The 19565-nt window shown below is 43.6% G+C and overlaps 1 protein-coding gene across 2 annotated transcripts in view; it reads right to left on the reverse strand.

Annotated features, from left to right (window-relative positions):
• Positions 1-19565, reverse strand: part of NBAS (NBAS subunit of NRZ tethering complex) — a 339756-nt gene that overhangs the window by 111089 nt on the left and 209102 nt on the right. For both annotated transcript variants that reach the window (XM_045979111.1, XM_045979112.1), the window contains 2 exons: positions 10938-11014; positions 10424-10561 (listed from right to left, as the gene is read on the reverse strand). In XM_045979111.1, the coding sequence (XP_045835067.1) occupies positions 10424-10561; positions 10938-11014 (215 nt within the window). The remainder of the gene's footprint in view (positions 1-10423; positions 10562-10937; positions 11015-19565) is intronic.

Here is a 19565-nt window from a genome sequence, read left to right on the forward strand (position 1 = left end):
GATCCCACGCCTCAGCTCCCAGGGCCACCTCAACTCCCAGGGCCACCTCTACAGCTGACATTCACCCCCACCCCCTTTCTGCTCACTGACTGACCTTGGGCAGCACCCAGAGTCACACACCAAGGGCTCAGCCAGGCCGGAAGTGATGTGGTACAGGGCCACACCACTCCAGGGCTGGCCAGCCCGTCTCCGGGTGCACACCACTGCTGCCTGTTTCCTCATACCTCATCTGGTTAGTACGGTTCTGCCTAGAGGTAGAGAGAGCGAGAGCACATCTGCCATGAGCAGGGCTTCAGGCTGGCAGGAGAGCTCGTCCACAGCCGTCCTTTCACAGAGCACCCTGCGGCCCGGTTCTGCACTCCAGCTGCAAACCCACAGTCACCACCACAAGGACAGCTTTCTCCCATAATCACTCCCACCCTGTGCTTTCAGACCGAAGCCCTCAGTCTACAGTCGCCCCAAGCACTGGGAAGGAGAGGCCAGACCCATGCAGCCTATCTCTGGGTGGGACTCCGAGCCCCTCTCTGCCAGGCTGTTGCTTTCCACCCGTTCATGAAGCTCACCACCTCCATTGTTTCAAGGGTTTCCCACAGGTTTTCCTCACATTCAGGTTTTACCTTTTGTTTTCTGGCATCTCAGGGATTTAGTACCTGTTTGGGGAGAATGACCTACACTCTCTTCACTTGACCTCGATTGTGTAATGCCTTCTCATTTCTATTCTCTTTGCATTCTGATACAATTTATGGAAAAATCCCAAGACCCAGTTGAGGGGAGAGCTCCAAAATGGTAGCACAAAGCAATAATGAGCATAATTACTAACATTTATGTGGGCTTTTCTTCATCCCACAGAAAGTTTCCAGTCTTCACGTACAACCTTCATCTTCATGTACTTGCCAATGAAGAAAATGACACGGCCTAGTGAAATCAGCATGGACCCGCAGAAGGTCCTAGCTGGATGACCTTGTGCTGACTTACTTACCAACCACGAACTCAGCTGTGTCATCTACAAAATGGCAGTAAAACGCAGCCTGCATGGTTGTGTGAAGCCTGAGAGACAATATATATAAAACACACAAACCAAGGCCTGGCATGAAGCAGGTATTCTGAAAATGAATGGGACTGTGGGATTTACTCAAAGCCACTCACTTTAATTGTACCTCCACTACACAATTTATTTTACATTGCTTTTTCTCAGAAATATTAAATTACAGCTTATTAAATTATGGCAGAGACCATGTATACTTCATGAGCTTGTCTCTTCCAGAGCACAGTAGATTCTCTCGCACAAATCAGGTGAGCTAAGAGGGGAGCACAGGGACAGCAGTGGTGGCTTTCAGGTCAGGGGTACTGCACACTCCAGGTCCCTCACTCAGTAGATGCAGTTCGGGGCAATAATTTCCTATCTGTTTCCTACCCATAGGAGTCAATAAGCACAGCCTCCTCATGCTTTGTTATGGGGCACAAGTAAAACAAAGTATTTTAAAGTACTCTTGTGTCCCTCATTCTAAGAAAGCAAATTGGGCCTAGAGCTTGCGCTCAAGGAATTAAAAAGCAGCGACAGACAAACACATACACAGAAACAACCCACAGAAGGCTTCTGATTATAAGCACCATTGCAGGGTCTCAGACCAAGAGTGATGGGAAGTCCACGGAGGGAGCCAAGAGAGGGATCCTTTCTCATGGCTCTCCAGGGGCTCAGTTTCTTCGGATGTAAAACAAAGGAACATCACCGGACGATCCCCCTTTGAAGGCTAAAATGCTATGAATGTATAGGAATTCAACCATGGAAATAAAATAAATCCTTGGAAATTCCTCCAGGTGTGGAATTTTTCTCGTGTGTCCCGCCACTAAATCTTCAGAGCAGATCTCTGCTCCAAGTACAACCACAGACTAATGAATTAAAGCCAGTATATTCTGACACAGCTTAAACAACTTCAATGTCTTTCCCTTTACTAAGTCGAAATTACCCAGCCCCTCTGTATTTTTTATTTCAGATTCTTTATACATCAAATGCATTCACCATACTAAGAACTATTTAAGAACAAACACCTAATAGTCTTCAGTGTGGAGACAGGCATAGTACCAAACACACATGTAGTGAATCTCATCTAATACTAACAATTCTGTGGGACCAGATTCTACTAGTATCATATGTTTTACAGACGCAAAAGGAGACACTTGACCGAGGCCACTGGGTTAAGTAGCAGGGTGGCCTGTGACTCCCAAGCACAATGCCTCCCCGCAAAACCACCCTTTTCTACTTGGTCAACAAGGAAGGTGTAGCTCTTGAGATTATAAGGATCCTTTTAAAAACATTTTTTTTTTAATTTGAGAAAGAAAGACAGTGAGAGAGAGTGAGAGAGAGAGAGAACGAGCGCGCGCACAAGCAGAGGGAGAGACAGATGGAGAGGGAGAAGCAGACACCCCACGGACTCGGGAGCCCACGTGAGGCTTGATCCCAGGACCCTGAGATCATGACCTGAGCCAAAGGCAGATACTTTAGCAACTGAGCCACCCAGGCACCCCCTGAAATTACAAGGATCCTGGAAAGCCCAGTATATGCAGACCTCCCACCAAATGTAATTAAGGTTTGGTATCAGAGTCCTTCTACAAATGATCAACTTTCACTGATGGATTTAATGTTGTCATTGCATATTACATCTAGATTTGCTTTTTAAACACACATGTGCATTCTCCCTCTCATCCCCTTTACACACACATATGCAATACAAACGACCCTAGAGGACACACAATAGTAGGTACCCAACTAAATATTTGATTCAAGATACATCTGCAAGTCTTTCATTTTTTGCTTCTCTAATGACAACAGAGAGAGTTTAGAATACCCTTTTCTGTTCAACCCCTTGACATAAACATGCCTGGTTTTAAAATTCTGTCCTAATAATGGTGGTGACTAGGAGCAGGTAATTAATTCTTTGGTGATAGGTTCCCAAGTGTCTTCAAATTTATGGATCATCGAATACTTGTTAAATGTACAGGAAGGTTTTCAAAACTTCAATTTATTGTGTAAAACACAATACTAATGAGAAGGGACAACTCGCAAAGGCTTCTAAGAAAAAGGAAAATCAGTTACGGGTAAAAACCACAGGAACGGGCATCAGATACCCTGACTACTGGCTCTTCTCACTGAGCTTCGTGTTTTCCATTACTAAAATTGAAGCCATTTTTTTCTTTATAGAATCTTCATAAAGATTAAATGAGGCTAGATGGATTAGCATGTTGTAAGTTCTAGCCCTCTACGCAAATTATCCTCTTACCATTACCATTACCACCTCCAGCTCTTCCTCAAGGAACTTTACTGGTTGTGATTACTTCCAATATTCAAGTTTTAATAAGTTCTTCCCCTGAGCTTATACTTTCTCTCAAAATACTCCAAAGCATCCCCCTACTTACCCCAAAGCTTCATTTCATTCATTCACTCAAGCCCCAAGTGTATGGCACTCAAGTGTCTAAGCACTTTGACGTGAATGTCATTTGTCCCTCATACAACCCAGTGATGTACATTCGAGACTATGGCTCTGGATTCGAGACGCCAGTCTGCCCTCCACGCAGCCTCAGCTACGGTCTGCTAGCGAAGAAGCGAGGCAAACCTCCTGCCTCTCATCTACCGCCCTGTCCACAACATCAGGCCCTTTTTCCCTACGCTCCCAACAGGTTTCCTCAGTGTTCTCCATCCAAACTGACATCTGAAATCGCTGCTTTTGTGTATGTAGGGTATAGTCAAAGCTCTGTCCCTTTTCCCAACGAAGCTCAATGCCATGATACAAGGGTATGAAAGCTTTTGGCTTCTAGGAAGCTTTTGTAGGACTTTACAGGTAGCTTCAAAATCTGCCTTATTCAGTATTCAAAGTGACATTGCAAAACATCACAGGCTGCAAAAACTAACAACATAAAAAGGCATCAAAAACTTGAACAGAAAGTGTGGAGAATTAAATTATTCTAATTCCCCCCCCCAAATTTGGCAATGCAGTTCTTCAGGGGGTGAATAAAATATAATTTCTTCAAAGAATATGGTCAAGTCCCTGTTAAAAAAAAAAAAATTACGCCTAAATATTCATGACTACGGAATGCCCCATGACTTAATCTACTGCTTACTAGTAGAGGTAATAAATCCATTTGGGTTTAATAGTCTCCATTTCTTGGTAATATTGGTTGGGAAGTTTTAAACAGGTGGTGTGTTTCCCCTCTAGGGCTGTTATTTGCTTGAAATAATTTTCTACTTAGTATTTTCAATTAGTGGCTTAAAAAAACCACATTTTAGAAATAGTCTACCATAAAGTTTTGAATTCGATCCCCTGCTGGGTTTGCTTCTCTAGCATATAAAACTAAAGGACATGTTTCCATTTTTAACCGATTTTATCTTCTGAAACTTTTTAAAAAGAATGCTAGGAAAGATCACACTTTGAGATGCATTTACAATAATTATAAAGGTAAGGTATAATTGAAAACAAAATCAGGGTAACAATGTGCCTATTCGCATTTGCATATAAAACTGACATACATATGCATGTTCATAAACTATTTCTGGAAGGAACCAAAAGGGAAACACTGACTTTTTGCTGTCTACCATTCTCATCAACTGGGTTTTATGGCCATGTGTGTATTATTTCTTAAATATAAAAACAAGTCAATCAGGACAAATATGAGGAGAGAAGACTCTTTCCAGCTGACCATCTGCCAATCATTGTCCTCTGTCACTAAGAAAAGTAGAGGCAAGATGGCCTCCTCCAGAGATAAGCTAGGGAAGCTCCAGGGCCTGTGCTGGTTGGCCGGCTGGCTGGCTCCAGGCAGGGTTTCCCATCGGGATGTACAGGTCCTTTGTCAGAAATAACCCCACAGATTCTATCAGTACTTTCATTCAAACCTAGAAATCTACCTAAGTTATCCTCCCGCAGCTCAGAACTCCAGGGGGTGGAAGCAGAGAATGGGAGGGCTGAAAACAGAAACAAGGTAAAGTGACAATTGAGTGAAAGCTAGCTCCGCTGAGTGCTATTATGCGTGGGCAACAAATGGAAACTACTTTTATTTCAATTTCTACGGTGATTCATCGGGAGTTTGTTATATTTAATTCCAAACTCAGCAGAGCTCTTTTATGCAAAGGAAGATGCTGAAAAGACTGGAATCATGAGCCATTAGGTGGTCCATGGACAGCTCCTGTGCACTTACGACATCTGGTTCTGGTGGCCTGTCTAAGTCCCGCCAACCTAAGCAAGCCGGAGGTCCCCAAACCCAAGTGTGAAGCTGCCCCGACCCACAGCAGCTAATGGTTCCAGAAGCTATGCACATGCCAATCAGCAGCCATTGAGGAGCCACAGCGGGTGAGGTCCTGGGGATTCAGAGAAAGATGGGGTCCCTGTCCCCAAATAAGATCGCCACACGGAGAGGAGACAGCCGTGCATCGCTGACAACAGCACAAAGAAGCGCTCACAGGGCGTCCGCACAAGAGCAGTAAGACACGGGAGAGGCCCGGGTCTGCTCAGGAGCAGAGAAGGTTCCACACAGGAGGCTCTCTCGAGCTCAGACTTAGATGCTGAGAGTGGGAAGAAGACGGAGGCACTTAAGCGGGGAAATTACACCTGCAGAGGCACAGCGGTGTGAGAAGGGATGTTAACTTCAGAGAGAAATTCTGAGGAGCTCAAACATAAACTTCGAAAGATCTGGTGTCGGGCTCATGGCCGCTGGGGTGAGGAGGAGCCAGCCCGATCACTGAGGGGTTCCCCTGGTCCACGAGGGAGCGGCGACTTTACCGGCAGCCGCAGTGGAACGTCCGGCTGGACATGACTCATGGGGCCTCCAAGCCAGAGACGCTCGGGTCCAAGCCAAAGCAGGCAGAGCTGGGAAGCAGAAGCGCGAAGTGACAGGCGTCCCTTCCTACCACAGCAACCTGGGGCGAGCCACTGGATTTATCAGAGTCTTACCTTCCGCCAAATGGGGATGCTCAAAGGGTCAAGGGGCAGAACAAATGCGAGGGCCATTGTAAGAGAAACGATGGCTTTTCGGGGTTAGTCTGATCTTCCTCCTGCCCATGGACAATTCCCATAGGCAAGCCCCTAAGTTCACCCTTGCTGTTATCCAACCCCTCCACACACATACACACACACACACACACACACACACACACACACACACTCTTTTCGACACTTCTTAGCCAAACAGAGGAAACCTTACTGGTCACAGTGAAGAGTCTGCTCACAGATGGCATTTCTGTCCTTTTCATCTGGAGTCAGGCAACTCTTCAACACTTTGAGTTTTATAAAGTAAAATTTCAATACCGTCTCAAATACATTGTGAGAAAATCCCACAGTACGTATATGGGCACAGGGACGCTTCGATACTGCCGTAACTGCTGGTCTCTCTGTGTGGAACGCTCTTCCCCTTCCGTCTTCGTGGTGCTGTGCTCATCTCTTTGTCTTTCCTCAAAAGTCACTTTCGCAATTTGAGATCTTCTCTGAATCTGTTTAAATCATACTCTACACACACATACTTCTCATTCTTCTTCTTTGCTTTGTGTTTTCATAGCTCTTATCACCATCTAACAGAGTATATATTTTATTTCCTTATTTTGCTTATGACGTCCTTTCCTCAATGGAATGTAAGTCCAGGAAGAGCAAGGGTTTTCACTACTTTGTTCACTCGTGTTTCCCCAGGATCTAGAACATTGCCTGGCATAAAGTAATCACTTGATAAATACTTTAACAAATACACGCACACTTCAATCATTTCACATGCGCTACAGATTTACTCATTAGTTTTCAATAATCTATCCAGTGAACACTAATTTACTCCCTTTTATTATCCAGGTCCTGCTCTAAGCATTAGGAAAACCAACAAATACAACACAGACACCCTCAAACAGCTCATCATCTCGTGAGACGAGAAGTACTTAAATTCCAAACAAGGGAGTGTTTCAGAGCTATGACTGAGGTAAGTGGAGGGCAGGGCAAAGCCCACGGAAGAGCACCAGACATGGCCTGGGAGCACGGCGGGATAGCGGCAGGCGGCAGGATAGAGGCAGGCGGCGCGAAGCCTGCCCGGTGAGGTAATGCCTGAACCAAGGAGTTAAATAAGCAAAGAAATGTTGCAGGCAGAGTACAGGTTTGAAGACAAGGAAAGAGAATACACAGGACACCTGAGAGATTTAAGTGGTCTGGCATAGCAGGAACAAAGGAAGATGAAGTTGGAGAAACAGGCAGAGGTCAGACTGTGGGGGACGTGCAGACCTTGCCAGGACGACAGGAAATCATGGAGGGATTGGAGGCAGAAGGCAGGATGGCCGGGTCTCCACCTCAGAAAGGCCATTCTGACAGACGTTTGGGAAAAGATACAAACTAACAAAAATGAAGACAGGGTGAGGTTTACCAGGCTGTTACAGTGGTTCGGGTGAAGGAAGCAAGGGGACTGAATTAACTTGAGGACATGGGACAGGTGCTCACACATCTGTTATTCACACATCTGCTAGCTCCCTGTAAACACGTCTGCCTGGAAGAATTTCAGAACGACTTTGTATCTTGATGTTAAATAAAAAGAAAAATAAAAAAATCACGGATACTTTCTAACTCTTCAGATCTCCTTTGAGACTACCAACCAACACAATGCTTTCTAGAGAGTTGCCAAGAAGTCCCTGGAGAAGGAGCTGGTTCCTGAGCCGGTGCTGCCTTAACACTACTGGAGGGCACACCTGTTTCTGTCTGGAGCAGCCAAGAAGTTAGAAATCATGTTGGGAGGCATCACCACTGGGCCACATGGACTTTCCTGGCTTCTGTTCCCACAAGGACCTAATGCTGCTCCAGAAGCAATGACCCCGAACAGCACCTGCCTTCTGCTATGCAGCCCAAAAGGAGAAGGGGAGCAGATGTTAGGAACCATGCCATGGGCTGGCAGGGGGAGGGTAGGTATGAGCTGTCTTAACAACCAAGAATCAGAAGCCCAGGGCTGGGGCAAGACAGGAGAGCTCCAAGGAACATCTTCCAAGGAAAAGATAGTTTGATAGGAAAATGGTGACAAGAACAAGGCCAAGAGTTGAATAGTGGGGTGCCACAAGCTGGAAGGAAGAAACAGAAACTGGAGTTAAGGGTAAAAAGAGGCAGGAACAAGTCTTACTATTCTTACCACGATGCCAAGCTCTAGGTCCTTCACATAAGGCACTCGATATACAAAATACAAGAACTGGAAATAAAATGCTCCCACTTCTACTAAGTGAAAAGAGCTGCTGGGAACACAGAAGAAACCAAGCTGAAAGCACCTTCACTTCTAGCCCTTAGCTTTCAGTGTTCTACTTTGTCTCCTCCCATGCTGCAGGTGTGGACATTTCGAATGGGGTGCCTTATGGAGCGATGGCGGCATCTGAGGAAGGAAATGAGTTTTCAGATATAAAAGTGGGGTGCAACTTAATGGTCTTCTCCTAAGTTACCTCTCTCAGAAACAGTACGTGATTTGGGACTTTTAACTTTTGGGACAAAATAATTTAGAACGGGAAAAATTATGTTGTACTCGAATATTTCTTCAAGGGGACTACTTTAACTAAGGTTGCCAAGAAACTGAAGTGGGGCCACAATGTGGTTCTGCAGAAAGTTCTTTGGCGCTTTAAGGATGGACATGTGGTCTGGGCCGCGTGGGTCTGCAGTGCTCCTTCGGGGAGACCCTCCCACCCCCACATACGCAACTGTCTTCTACGCATTTATAGTAAGTGCTGGGCTTAGGAACCCACAACCGTCTTTTCATGTTAACGCTCAGAGCCCAGGGCACACACAAGGTACCCAGCTGACTGGCCTTTCGATCCTCTGTATCCACGGAAAGTGGAGCACAGTGCTGGGCACACTGCGATCGCAACACAGACGACGGACACAGGAACCAAAGAGATGAATCCCATTGCCACGGTACCCACTCGGAAATCTCAGCCAAGTACATTCTGAAGACGTGACTGACTTATATTTGTAACAAGGCACAATGCTTTTGGTCAAAGTAAAGCTTCGCTGTGTTTCAAACACACTTGGGAGCTTTAGAGAAAATGGTTACTTGGGTCCATGCTCAGCACTAATGAAAGATAGGGTACTTAGAAGCAGACTCCAGCAAACACGCCGTGAACATTCTTTGCCAGCCATCTGATTGAATGTAAGAAAGCCATTAAGTACGCTGTTCCGGAAGGAAACCTGCCACATTTCCACCTATATAATCACTTCTTTCCCTCAATTGATAGCACAGTAGGTCAATTTCTTATTTCACATAAAAACATACCTGAGATATAAAAACAGAACAAAGGAAAGTTACTAGAGCATGGAAGAAAGTAACTGTACAAAGCGGCAGTAGCTATCAAAAACAAAACAAAATAAATCCAGAATCTCCAAAATAAGGAGTATCTTTTATTAACTGGAAAAAGAAGAAAACATTCCTTTCTTGGCCAAATGTCATCGTGCTCAAACTATGCCAGAGGACAGTCCATGTCTAATAACAGCAAGCCTGTGGGAGGTTATCCCCAAGCCTCCCCACTGCCCTTACTCTCTTTAAAGAAAAACTGATGAAGGAAAGCCACAGATTTTTGCCACAAATGGAATGTTTTCATGTGCTTAGCCATGTTTTGGGTGGCTGAGACAGCTAGAACTCTCATTCGCTCTTGGGTTGTGAAATTCCTTCTTGACAGTGTGCTATGAAGTCAGGGGAGAAAGAATCCCGCCTCAGCACAATCGGAACCTTTCACTGGCACACAGACTGGATTTGAAAGTCTGATCTATTTGCTTATATACTCTTAAAGGTGGCAGTTCTCTTAAAATACTCCAGTACAAGAAACAGACAATTTCCCGAGGCTGATATTTAAATCTGGTATACACAGCTAGACCTCGTGGCATCTGTCACACCTCTGTGTCCACAAAAGGTGGCACATGTAATCCGAGGCCACGCTTAGACTCTCTGGCTCAGAAATCAACAATAAAGTTATATCAAAATTGTCTGGAGCTTGGCAGCAGGTTTCAACATTTCATCTGTCCAGCTAGTACTCCCCTATTTCTGGCTTTAAAATAAATCCAAGTATAGCGTTGCTCAAAGAACTACAGTGTCTCCAGTCCTAAGTTGGAGCCATCTTCCTTTCGGGGAGTGGGCTGAAAAGTCAATTCTCCATTTCTCCTCTCCTACTACTTTAACCTGCCCTAAGCACTTTGCAAAATAACATAAACGACAGCAAAGTTGCGGGAAGAATCGGCATTCACAATACACACTGGAAACTGCCTCTTCGTGATGCCTGGAAAAACAACTCTGTCCCACAGAGCAAAGGCAAGGGGTGTCACCCATCGGGGAGAATGTTCTGGATACAAAGCACACCAGTCCCTTCAAAGAGGTAAATGCATGTTTAAACGATTTTAGAGAAGCTTTAACTCTGCTTGTTAATCGAGTGGAAACCACAAGGACTCACCCTGTAGAGGGGATGGCACCTGTCCTTGAAACACGGAGCCAGGCGGGCGTAGATCTGCAGGCTACAGTAATAGGCTGCCAACTGGAGAGACAGAGCAGAGTGGGCCTGCTTTTCAAAGCACTTGTTAGCATCTAACACCTAGAAAGGAACACGACAGAACAAACTCTGCTGAAAGGAAGTTAAGGAAATCATAAACTATTACATTTCTAGTCATCACTGGAGAATTTCGGCTCAAAGTTTCCACCGCATCCTCTCAAGCTCAACTTTAAGAGGACTACGTTCAAATGCAGAAGATACTGTAAAGGCAGGTCCTATGCATGTAAAAGAAGATTTGAAATTACGACGTCAGCTAAAGTGGAGGCATCTGCTCTCAGAATACCGATACCACAGTCCCTTCAGCACATAAGAACAATGAAAAGGAACTGAAACCTCTAATGACCAATTTACTGGGAAAAATCTCCAGCATCGGTTTTTGTTTACTCATGAAGTCCTCTCTTGGTAAGGGGAAACTTACCTGTGGCAAGGCAAGGAGATAAGCAAGACCCAATGTCATGTCATTTGGTAAAGCATCACTTGCCAGCTGCAAGAGAACTGAAGGTAGGGGAAAAAAAAAAAGCATCATTTTACTTGAGGATCTACATGACCTTCATAGTTACTTACTAAGTGCCATGTTTTTAGTCCTGTATGATTTCAACAGATAATTAGCTTCAGAGGACTCTTTAAGACCTTTTACAAATGTCTGTTAACACTACCCAAATACAGATCACAGGAAATTATGTTATTAAATAGTAACCTTGCCTTACTCAAATTGTGCTGTTAATGTTTTTAAACAAGAGAAAGTTCCGTTAATGCAGGTACAAAGTCTAAGTGCAAACAGATCAGTGACAATGGTTTCTTACAGCTGATCTTTTGGTTTTAAAGACCCAGGCCATGCTATAAAATTATGGATATCAAGGACAGCTTAATATGGAAAATAAGCATACGAGCACAGAAGATCAAAGCAACAAAACAGCTGTGAGTGCAAATTTTGGATCAGTCTTTTGATTACTACAATGAAGATGGTTTTGTTCCTTCCAAGAACATCCCTCTTCATTTCACGCCACAAAAAACCCTAGCCTTGATTATATAATATCTTCAAATAGATCCCAATGAGTAACAACTTTCCCACATTTTTTATATAAGCAACAACCTATCAATGTCATGGCTCTAATTCAGGCGAGCACAGTGCTAACAAAATCTGTGTTTATATACAGCTTGCATTAATAAGGAAATATTCCATTCATTTAGGGTCTTAGTGACAAATACCAGGTAGTTGTATATAATCACAATGTAAATCCTTTATTTTTAAAGAACACAGACTCTCATGATCTGCACTAATGAAGGAGAACAATATGTGAATAATCCAAAGTAAATGATATTCGACTTTGGAAATACACCACATAATTTTTTTTCCAGAAAATTTACCTTCCTAATTGTGTCTTACTTGAACTGAAATTTAAGTCATTTATATAATCTGGGCTTAGCTGGCAGTCTGGGCAATGAGATGGTGGTGGGCTAAGCAACCACCAGCAAGTGTCCAAAGTTGACTTAGAACTCAAAATCTCCTGTGGATGACTCCTGGGGGAACAAACTGAGCTTTCTCCACTGTGCCTTACAGAGAGAATGTTGCCTCTTTAAATACTCATATCCTCTGATTTCTCCAACCTTATGAACCAAGTTGGACCACCGGTCAGCCTCAGGACTTCCAAGGAATCATACGATATCAGAGGGTTTCCTACTCAAAAACTACTCGTTTCAAGGCCCATCGGCAAATTCATTCCTTCATTCCGTATCAGTGAGAACCTTCTCTGAACCAGACATTTCACTAATAAGAATCAGATTCCGCCCTTTGGGATAAACACACTGGAACAAAAGAAAGTCTCCAAATAAATAAATACTACAATGCAAAGGGCCTAAACCAAATTTTGTACAAATAGGAGAGCAAAGAAGCGAGTGTGTTCTAGGACACTATCAAAACTAAAGGATGAAGGGGTTAGCTATATATTCTGGACACCAGAAGATAAAGTAAGAAGAAACTTGTAAGTTTAATTTACAGAACACTCTGGAAGGTATGAGAAAGATTTACTTAGTGTGCAGAAATTGCATACTGGGGGCGCCTGGGTGGCTCAGTTGATTAAGCATCTGCCTTACTCAGGTCATGATCTCAGGGTCCTGGGATCAAGTCCGAAATTGGGCTCCCTGCTCAGCGGGGAGTCTGCTTCTCCCTCAGTCCCCTGCTTGTGCATGCTTTCTCTCTCTCTCAAATAAATAAATAAAATCTTAAAAAAAAAAAAGAAAGAAATTGCATACTATACAAACACACACACACACACACAAAATCCCAGGGCTGCCACTTGACTTCTATCTACCATTTGATACCTGCCTCACAGTCCTTCAGGACCCATATTTCGGACGGGAGGAAAAAATTCCAATAGTATCACATACTAATAATTCTTTCCTGTTAATTTCCTTTCTTACGTAGTTTCTTACAAAGTGAGCTACGACTGTAATCTCACCTAGTTTTTTTCCGACCCCCATTTTGTTTTCAGATACTTCCCTTCTTTATGCACAATGGAAGCCAATTTTCAAATAAGTGTATGTGAACCCACTCATCAATATTAGCTCTTTCTCCTCGAGATTCAGAAGCCGTATATTTCAGGTGTGTGGCTTTGCCCTAGTTACCGAAGGTCCACACCTCTTAGAGTTGTGCTTGGGGCCATTCTGAGGCCCACTGTGAACATCAGTCCCATTACTGATTCTCTTCCAGTCAGATCGAGTTTTTTAAAATCATGTAATTGACTTAATCTTTCACGCCATTTAACATGCATTTGTCTGTATCCGAAAACCAAAGCACCCTCAATAGATGAAAATACTCCAGAGGCCATGCCAGTGAATATGCTACAGACTCTGAAGGAAATTCCAAAACAAAAACAACCTAACAACAGACGAAACAAGGAAAAAGAACAGTGATGGCATCATTGAAATAAATGCATAGTCCCCAGGAAATATCTTTCAAGGGGAGGATCTTCATCTGAAATACCTAAATTTCAGTAGGTTTGTTTTTTAAATAGTTATATTATTTCTTAGAAACAACTGACAAGATGATCTCTAGCATTTCTTGAACATATATAATTGCATACAAAGCTTAATGCAGCAGGAAAGATAAAATAGCTAATTTTCAAGATCTCAAAGTATGACAAAAATCACCGTCAGATGTTAGTCGAAAGAATCATCGTTACTTGTACCAAGCAACAAATGTTTGCTCTGAGCGAATAAAATCCACATAGATTTTATTTCATAATTAAAGTGTGTTTATTTATTTATGTATTTAATATAATGCTTTGACATTTTGGGGGGTCTTCATAAACCTGTAAGGACTGCCCTTTGCAAACAAGTTGCTGAGAGCACACCTTTGATATGCAAAGCAACCAATTCAGAGCCAATACTCTGAACCACCTTTTCTCACTGGCTTTTATATTCTTTTACACTTTTCTGCCCTAATCAGCCCAGGGCTAGGTACTGGACAAATTGAGACAGCTCTCTAGCCTGGAGTCTTAACAAAATTATTCACACCATCTATTTTAGGCTTTCTCAAGCTTATCTATGGAAAACAGAATAAAGGTTTTTGTCCCTGCTTTCCCCTCAACCCTCTGCCTGTGACCTGGGCTGACCCAAGTGCTTTCCCCGGGGCCCTGGGGCCTGCCCTGCCTCCTGTTTCTAGTCTGTGAATATAAACTTCTCCCTTCATGACAAACATTTCTACTTCTGGATGTCTGGCCATACCTAAATAAACCCAAAATTCCAGGTACATTTTAGAACAACTTAAACAACATCTATAAACTAATGAGCCAGAATGATATGGCGAGAAGAAAACCATCCTCAGAAAGTTTTGGGATCAAAACAGAGACCCACCATTTCCTGCATGATTTTGTGTCCCAGAATTCAGAATGTTTTGGACTTTCAGGAAGTTATACTGTAAGTATACCACATATTATATGATACCTTCAGCCGGTCTGGAAGCACCCAATGATCAAAGACATTAATATTTCTGCTGTAAAACATTCGAATGCTCATACTAAACGAGATAAAGCAAAGACTTAAATAACCTCGTGTCAGCTTAGTTCAGGTTTTGAAGCCAAGCAAGTTACAAAAAGTCCTTTTGGTTTTCAAAGCGTTTTGGATTTTAGATCAGAGCCTTAATTTTCCTCACATGTAAACTAGGATTCAATGAAGCAAGTGCAGCTCATCTCTTTAGCATATAGAAAGCACCTAGAAAGCTCCTTCCCCCACCCATATGAACTACAGACTTGCGGAAACAAATAATTTTCCTCCTTTCTTCGTTTAGGACACTTTTGACTCCCCCCCCCCCCCAAAATGAGAGATAATCGGTTCTTCCATTAGGAACTGCCATGGCGGTAACAGGGGTGATTACTTCCATTTTACAGAAATCATAGCTATCAACGACTAGCTGCTGCATTTAGGTGTGTAGACTAATTGCACCGGGAGGACAACAGCAGACTCTCACAGTCACTCCCGATCAGCTGCCGCACCTCTGGGACCACCCTTGTCCTTACTCAGCTTCTTCGCAGGGAGCACTCGACACTTATTTCCACTAGTTATTCCTCACAACCTCTCTGTGGAGGAAGGTAGCTGTTTTCCTCAATCAACAAAGGGGATTTAGAATCAGAGAAAGTCCTTTTCAACACGTAAGTAAATCAGACCATTCTCGGGGGGAGAAAATGTTCCCTCGAGAGCTCGCCATTCTAACAAACTCGACAGTCCTCTCCTTTCCACGTTCACTCAGGGCTCACCAAAGTATGAGGCACTGTCACGGGGTTCTTCCTTGGCTTCAGGGTCCCAGGGTTCCCCAGTAGCAATCCTCAAATGACCCTCTTCCGTGTCTGTGTCACGAGACCCTCCCCTCCTCAACCGCTGAATGTGGGAATTCGGTTATTAGATGATTTCACGACTCTCTGCCAATCCTACTTCACAAGATCTTCCCAGCAGAACTCAGCCAATACCTCAGTATATTTCCCCAACCTTTATCTCCAGAGTCCTGACCCACGGGCCACTTCGTAAGACCTACATTACCAAGTGCTTGTTGGGACTCAAACATTCCCCCACATTACTAATTCTTTACCCAGTACCATTCAGATTTCTGACGACGGTGCACTGTTCTCCCCACTAGCAAAACAGAAAATCCCAGAATCATCTTGGACTTTACCCTCTTCTCAGCTCCCAACCATCAGCCGTCCAAGCAAGCTGATTCGTTTCCAAAAAACTCTTTCTCACACTTTATATTTTCAGAACCACACACTCTAGTTTAAAAACTGGACTCTTTAACAACCTTCCAATCTTACTTGATGCCTTCATTTGCCTCCTCCCAATCCATTCTAAAACAGCACTTTCATACTACTTTTCTGTTAATTGTAATCAAGCACTAGTGTAATGTCTCAACTTAAAACACACACATGCACACACACACACACAAACACACTCCCCTCTTCAATGGTTTCCCATTTCATAATACAAATTAAATTGTTTGGTATTTAAGGTCTCTGTAAATATGAACCAACATTAATTTATGGTTTTAACTGATATTTCCATATTCTATACACCAGCCAAATTAGCCTGACACTCAAATGACTTAAGTGGAAACTCTGCACTGGGCTCCTGCCATTGCTTTAGGCAACAACAATAATTATTATAAAGCAAAAATACCTATCATTTTAAAAATATCTGCTCTAGCAAGCCAGATAGGAGAAAAATGTTTTGCAAGAATTAGCTCTAAAGGTCACAAAAACCTATGGCCCTGCAATTGCACTACTGGGTATTTACCCCAAAGACACAGATGTAGTGAAAAAGAAGGGCATCTGTACCCCAATGTTCACAGCAGCAATGGCCATGGTCGCCAAACTGTGGAAAGAACCAAGATGCCCTTCAACAGGTGAATGAGAAGATGTGGTCCATATACACAATGGAGTATTATGCCTCCATCAGAAAGGATGAATACCCAACTTTTGTATCAAAATGGACAGGACTGGAAGAGATTATGCTAAGTGAAATAAGTCAAGCAGAGAGAGCCAAGTATCATATGGTTTCACTTATTTGTGGAGCATAAGGAATAACACGGAGGACATGGGGAGATGGAAAGGAGAAGGGAGTTGAGGGAAATTGGAAGGCAAGATGAACCATGAGAGACTATGGACTCTGAAAAACAATCTGAAGGTTTTGAAGGGGCGGGGCGGGGGCGGTGGGAAGGTGGGTAAGCCTGGTGGTGGGTATTATGGAGAGCACAAATTGCATGGAGCACTGGGTAGTGGTGCATAAACAATGAATTCTGGTACACTGAAAAGAAATTTAAAAAATTTAAAAATTAAAAAAAAAAAAACCCACAAAGGAGGTAGTATTACCTCGTTGCTTTTACACGGCTCGGAAAGCTAATGTAAATCACCAAAGCCAGGAGAGGTGATTCATCTGTCCAGACGGTGTTATGAACTAAATGTCTGTGCTCCCCCAAAATTTATTTGTTGAAGCCCTGATTCCCAGCGTGGTGGATGTGGAGACAGGGCCTCTGGCAGATAATCAGAGTTACATGAGATCATGTCCCCGGGCACCAAAACCTTCTAGGCAGCACAGAGACTTAAGGATTCTTACAAAGTGGAAATCAAGGGGCATCTGGGTGGCTCAGTGGATTAAGCCGCTGCCTTCGGCTCAGGTCATGATCTCAGGGTCCTGGGATCGAGCCCCGCATCGGGCTCTCTGCTCTGCAAGGAGGCTGCTTCCTCCTCTCTCTCTCTGCCTGCCCCTCTGCCTACTTGTGATCTCTCTCTCTGTCAAATAAATAAATAAAATCTTAAAAAAAAAAAAAGTGGAAATCAAACCCCACACATAGGAAGTTTCTCAGTCTTTGAATCTGCAAGCCACTGAGTCAACAGCTGACAAAACTCTCAGGGAGAACGTGAAGTAGACTGATCTCACAGGGTCCCACTGGGATTCACCATATGTCACACTTGCCACAGATGGGAGTCACAGTGATTTTAAATTAACATAAAGGTATATGGGGGGAAAAAAAAGCCTACCCTGCATTCACTTATCAGTGTGTATGAATTTAATTTGCAAAGCTAGTTCTAAAATCTTGAATATAATGCATTTTCTAAACAAGGTATACAGCCAAAATCAGATGAAATCTATGCCCAAGCCTCCGAGCACTAATTCTGTGCAAACTCACCGCCTCTGGAAAGCACTCTATGGTAAATTTAATTCCAGAACTAAATTCACGTAGGAAAGCTGCCCACATTATTGATTTGGAAATCATTAGCCATTAAATCATTCATTTAGCTAAATAAATAATGATCAATTTTCTTCAGCCAGTCTCCATAAAAACCTTTTCATCAACTTTATTAAAAAATTCTGAAAAGTCACATCATGTTGGAAGTTTAATTTGTATCATGACCTACTTGTGAACCAAAGTCAGAAGTCATATTTTTACAATTTTTAATTTGGGTCATTTAACCTGTATCACTCTTTAATTCTGCTGAGTTCCTGACAAATATTGATATTATAAAGTAGCCAAAGATATCTATTTCAGATATATTAGTGCTATCAAGAGATACCTAATATGACAGTATTTACGAACATGCATCATAAATTTTAACCCCAAATGTAAATTAAAGGAAAATTACTAAAATCACTTCTACAATTTAAACAAAAATTCCATTTTTAATATACACAAGGGTTCTGAAAGCTTTTCCCACTAAATTCAACAAAATCGGAAAAAAATTTTTGATGCTTTAATCGAGTTGGATTCTTTCTCTTGGTGGAGTATTAAAATCTGAGGGTCAGAAAAGATACTGTGAAGAAACACCAGGACGGAAAGGAAACACCTGCAGTCCCATAAAATCTCACAGACACACCAAGAAGAGCACACACGCCCCTGGGCCTCGCATCCAGCTTCACCCAGCGCACAGCCTCCCAGGGACTTCGGCCCCGGTGACTGTGATGCGCGCACCACGCCCACTCTCCGTCAGCCGAGGAGGGACACTGCACCCACCCCTCAGAAAACCCGAGCAGCCCTAGAAACATGTTAGAAATAGACAGAACACTCGGGGTCTGCCCTCAAGTGGGAGAGCCCAGACCCAGACATCAAAGGCACAGATGGCTTTTTCCAGACAGTCGGGGGAGAGGCTCAGGAAGCAAGTGTGTCAGTTCGAAGAAAAGACATGATGAGGGGGTTGGGAGGTGGGGAGATGCTGGAAATGTTAAGCGTAAGTTCCAAAGCATCTGAACCACAGCTTAACAACCGAACTGCTTTCAGAACTCTGAAACTCATGGGCCGCACTTCAGAGGTTCTGAAATACAGGGTCCATACCGGATCCCAGGCTTCAGTACTTCTTAAAAATTTCCTGAGGGGTTCTAGTGTGAAACAAGGATGGAGAATGATAGCCGCCGGCCTTGGAAACCAGAGGAATGATAACTGGATCGGCTACCACGAGCGAGGACTCCGAGAACGCTAATGCAGTCTGGGGACCCGTCTACAAAACGGTGCCCACAAGGGCCCATCGTCACCACTGGTGAGCAACAGTCCAGGGACAGAACCTACAAGCTACTGTGCCCATTTTACAGATAATGAGGTAAAGAAAAACTCAATAATACTCTTCTGCTGGAAACCCCTACAGCTTTCCGTGGAGGGTTCATTTAAAACGTTCAACCTAGCACATGAGGCCTTACCTCGCTTCCCAGCCTCATGTTGCCTTGTTTCTTCCCTGGTGGCCCACATTTACTCTCCTTTCCAGGTATCAGAATGACCTTCGAATCCCGGGAAAACTGTGATGTTTCCCATCTTTGCTTCTGTGAATTTTATCTCCTCTTCCACAATACGCCCCTTGTCCCTCTCCCAACCCACCTCTCTCTCAATTCCCGGCCACCCTGCTCTTTTCATCTGCAGTGCCCTGTTCATCCTTCAACTCCCAGGTTGAGGACCACCAGCTCCCGGAAGCCTCTTCAAACCCCCTTTCCACTCTGCTGTCACACGTCTGTAGTCGCAGCGCCTCCTGTGGGGCCGTTACAGCCCTAATCGTACACAAATTAGTCTGTCTCCTCA

Source organism: Meles meles, chromosome 15 (assembly GCF_922984935.1).
Source record: "Meles meles chromosome 15, mMelMel3.1 paternal haplotype, whole genome shotgun sequence".
NCBI lineage: Eukaryota > Metazoa > Chordata > Mammalia > Carnivora > Mustelidae > Meles > Meles meles.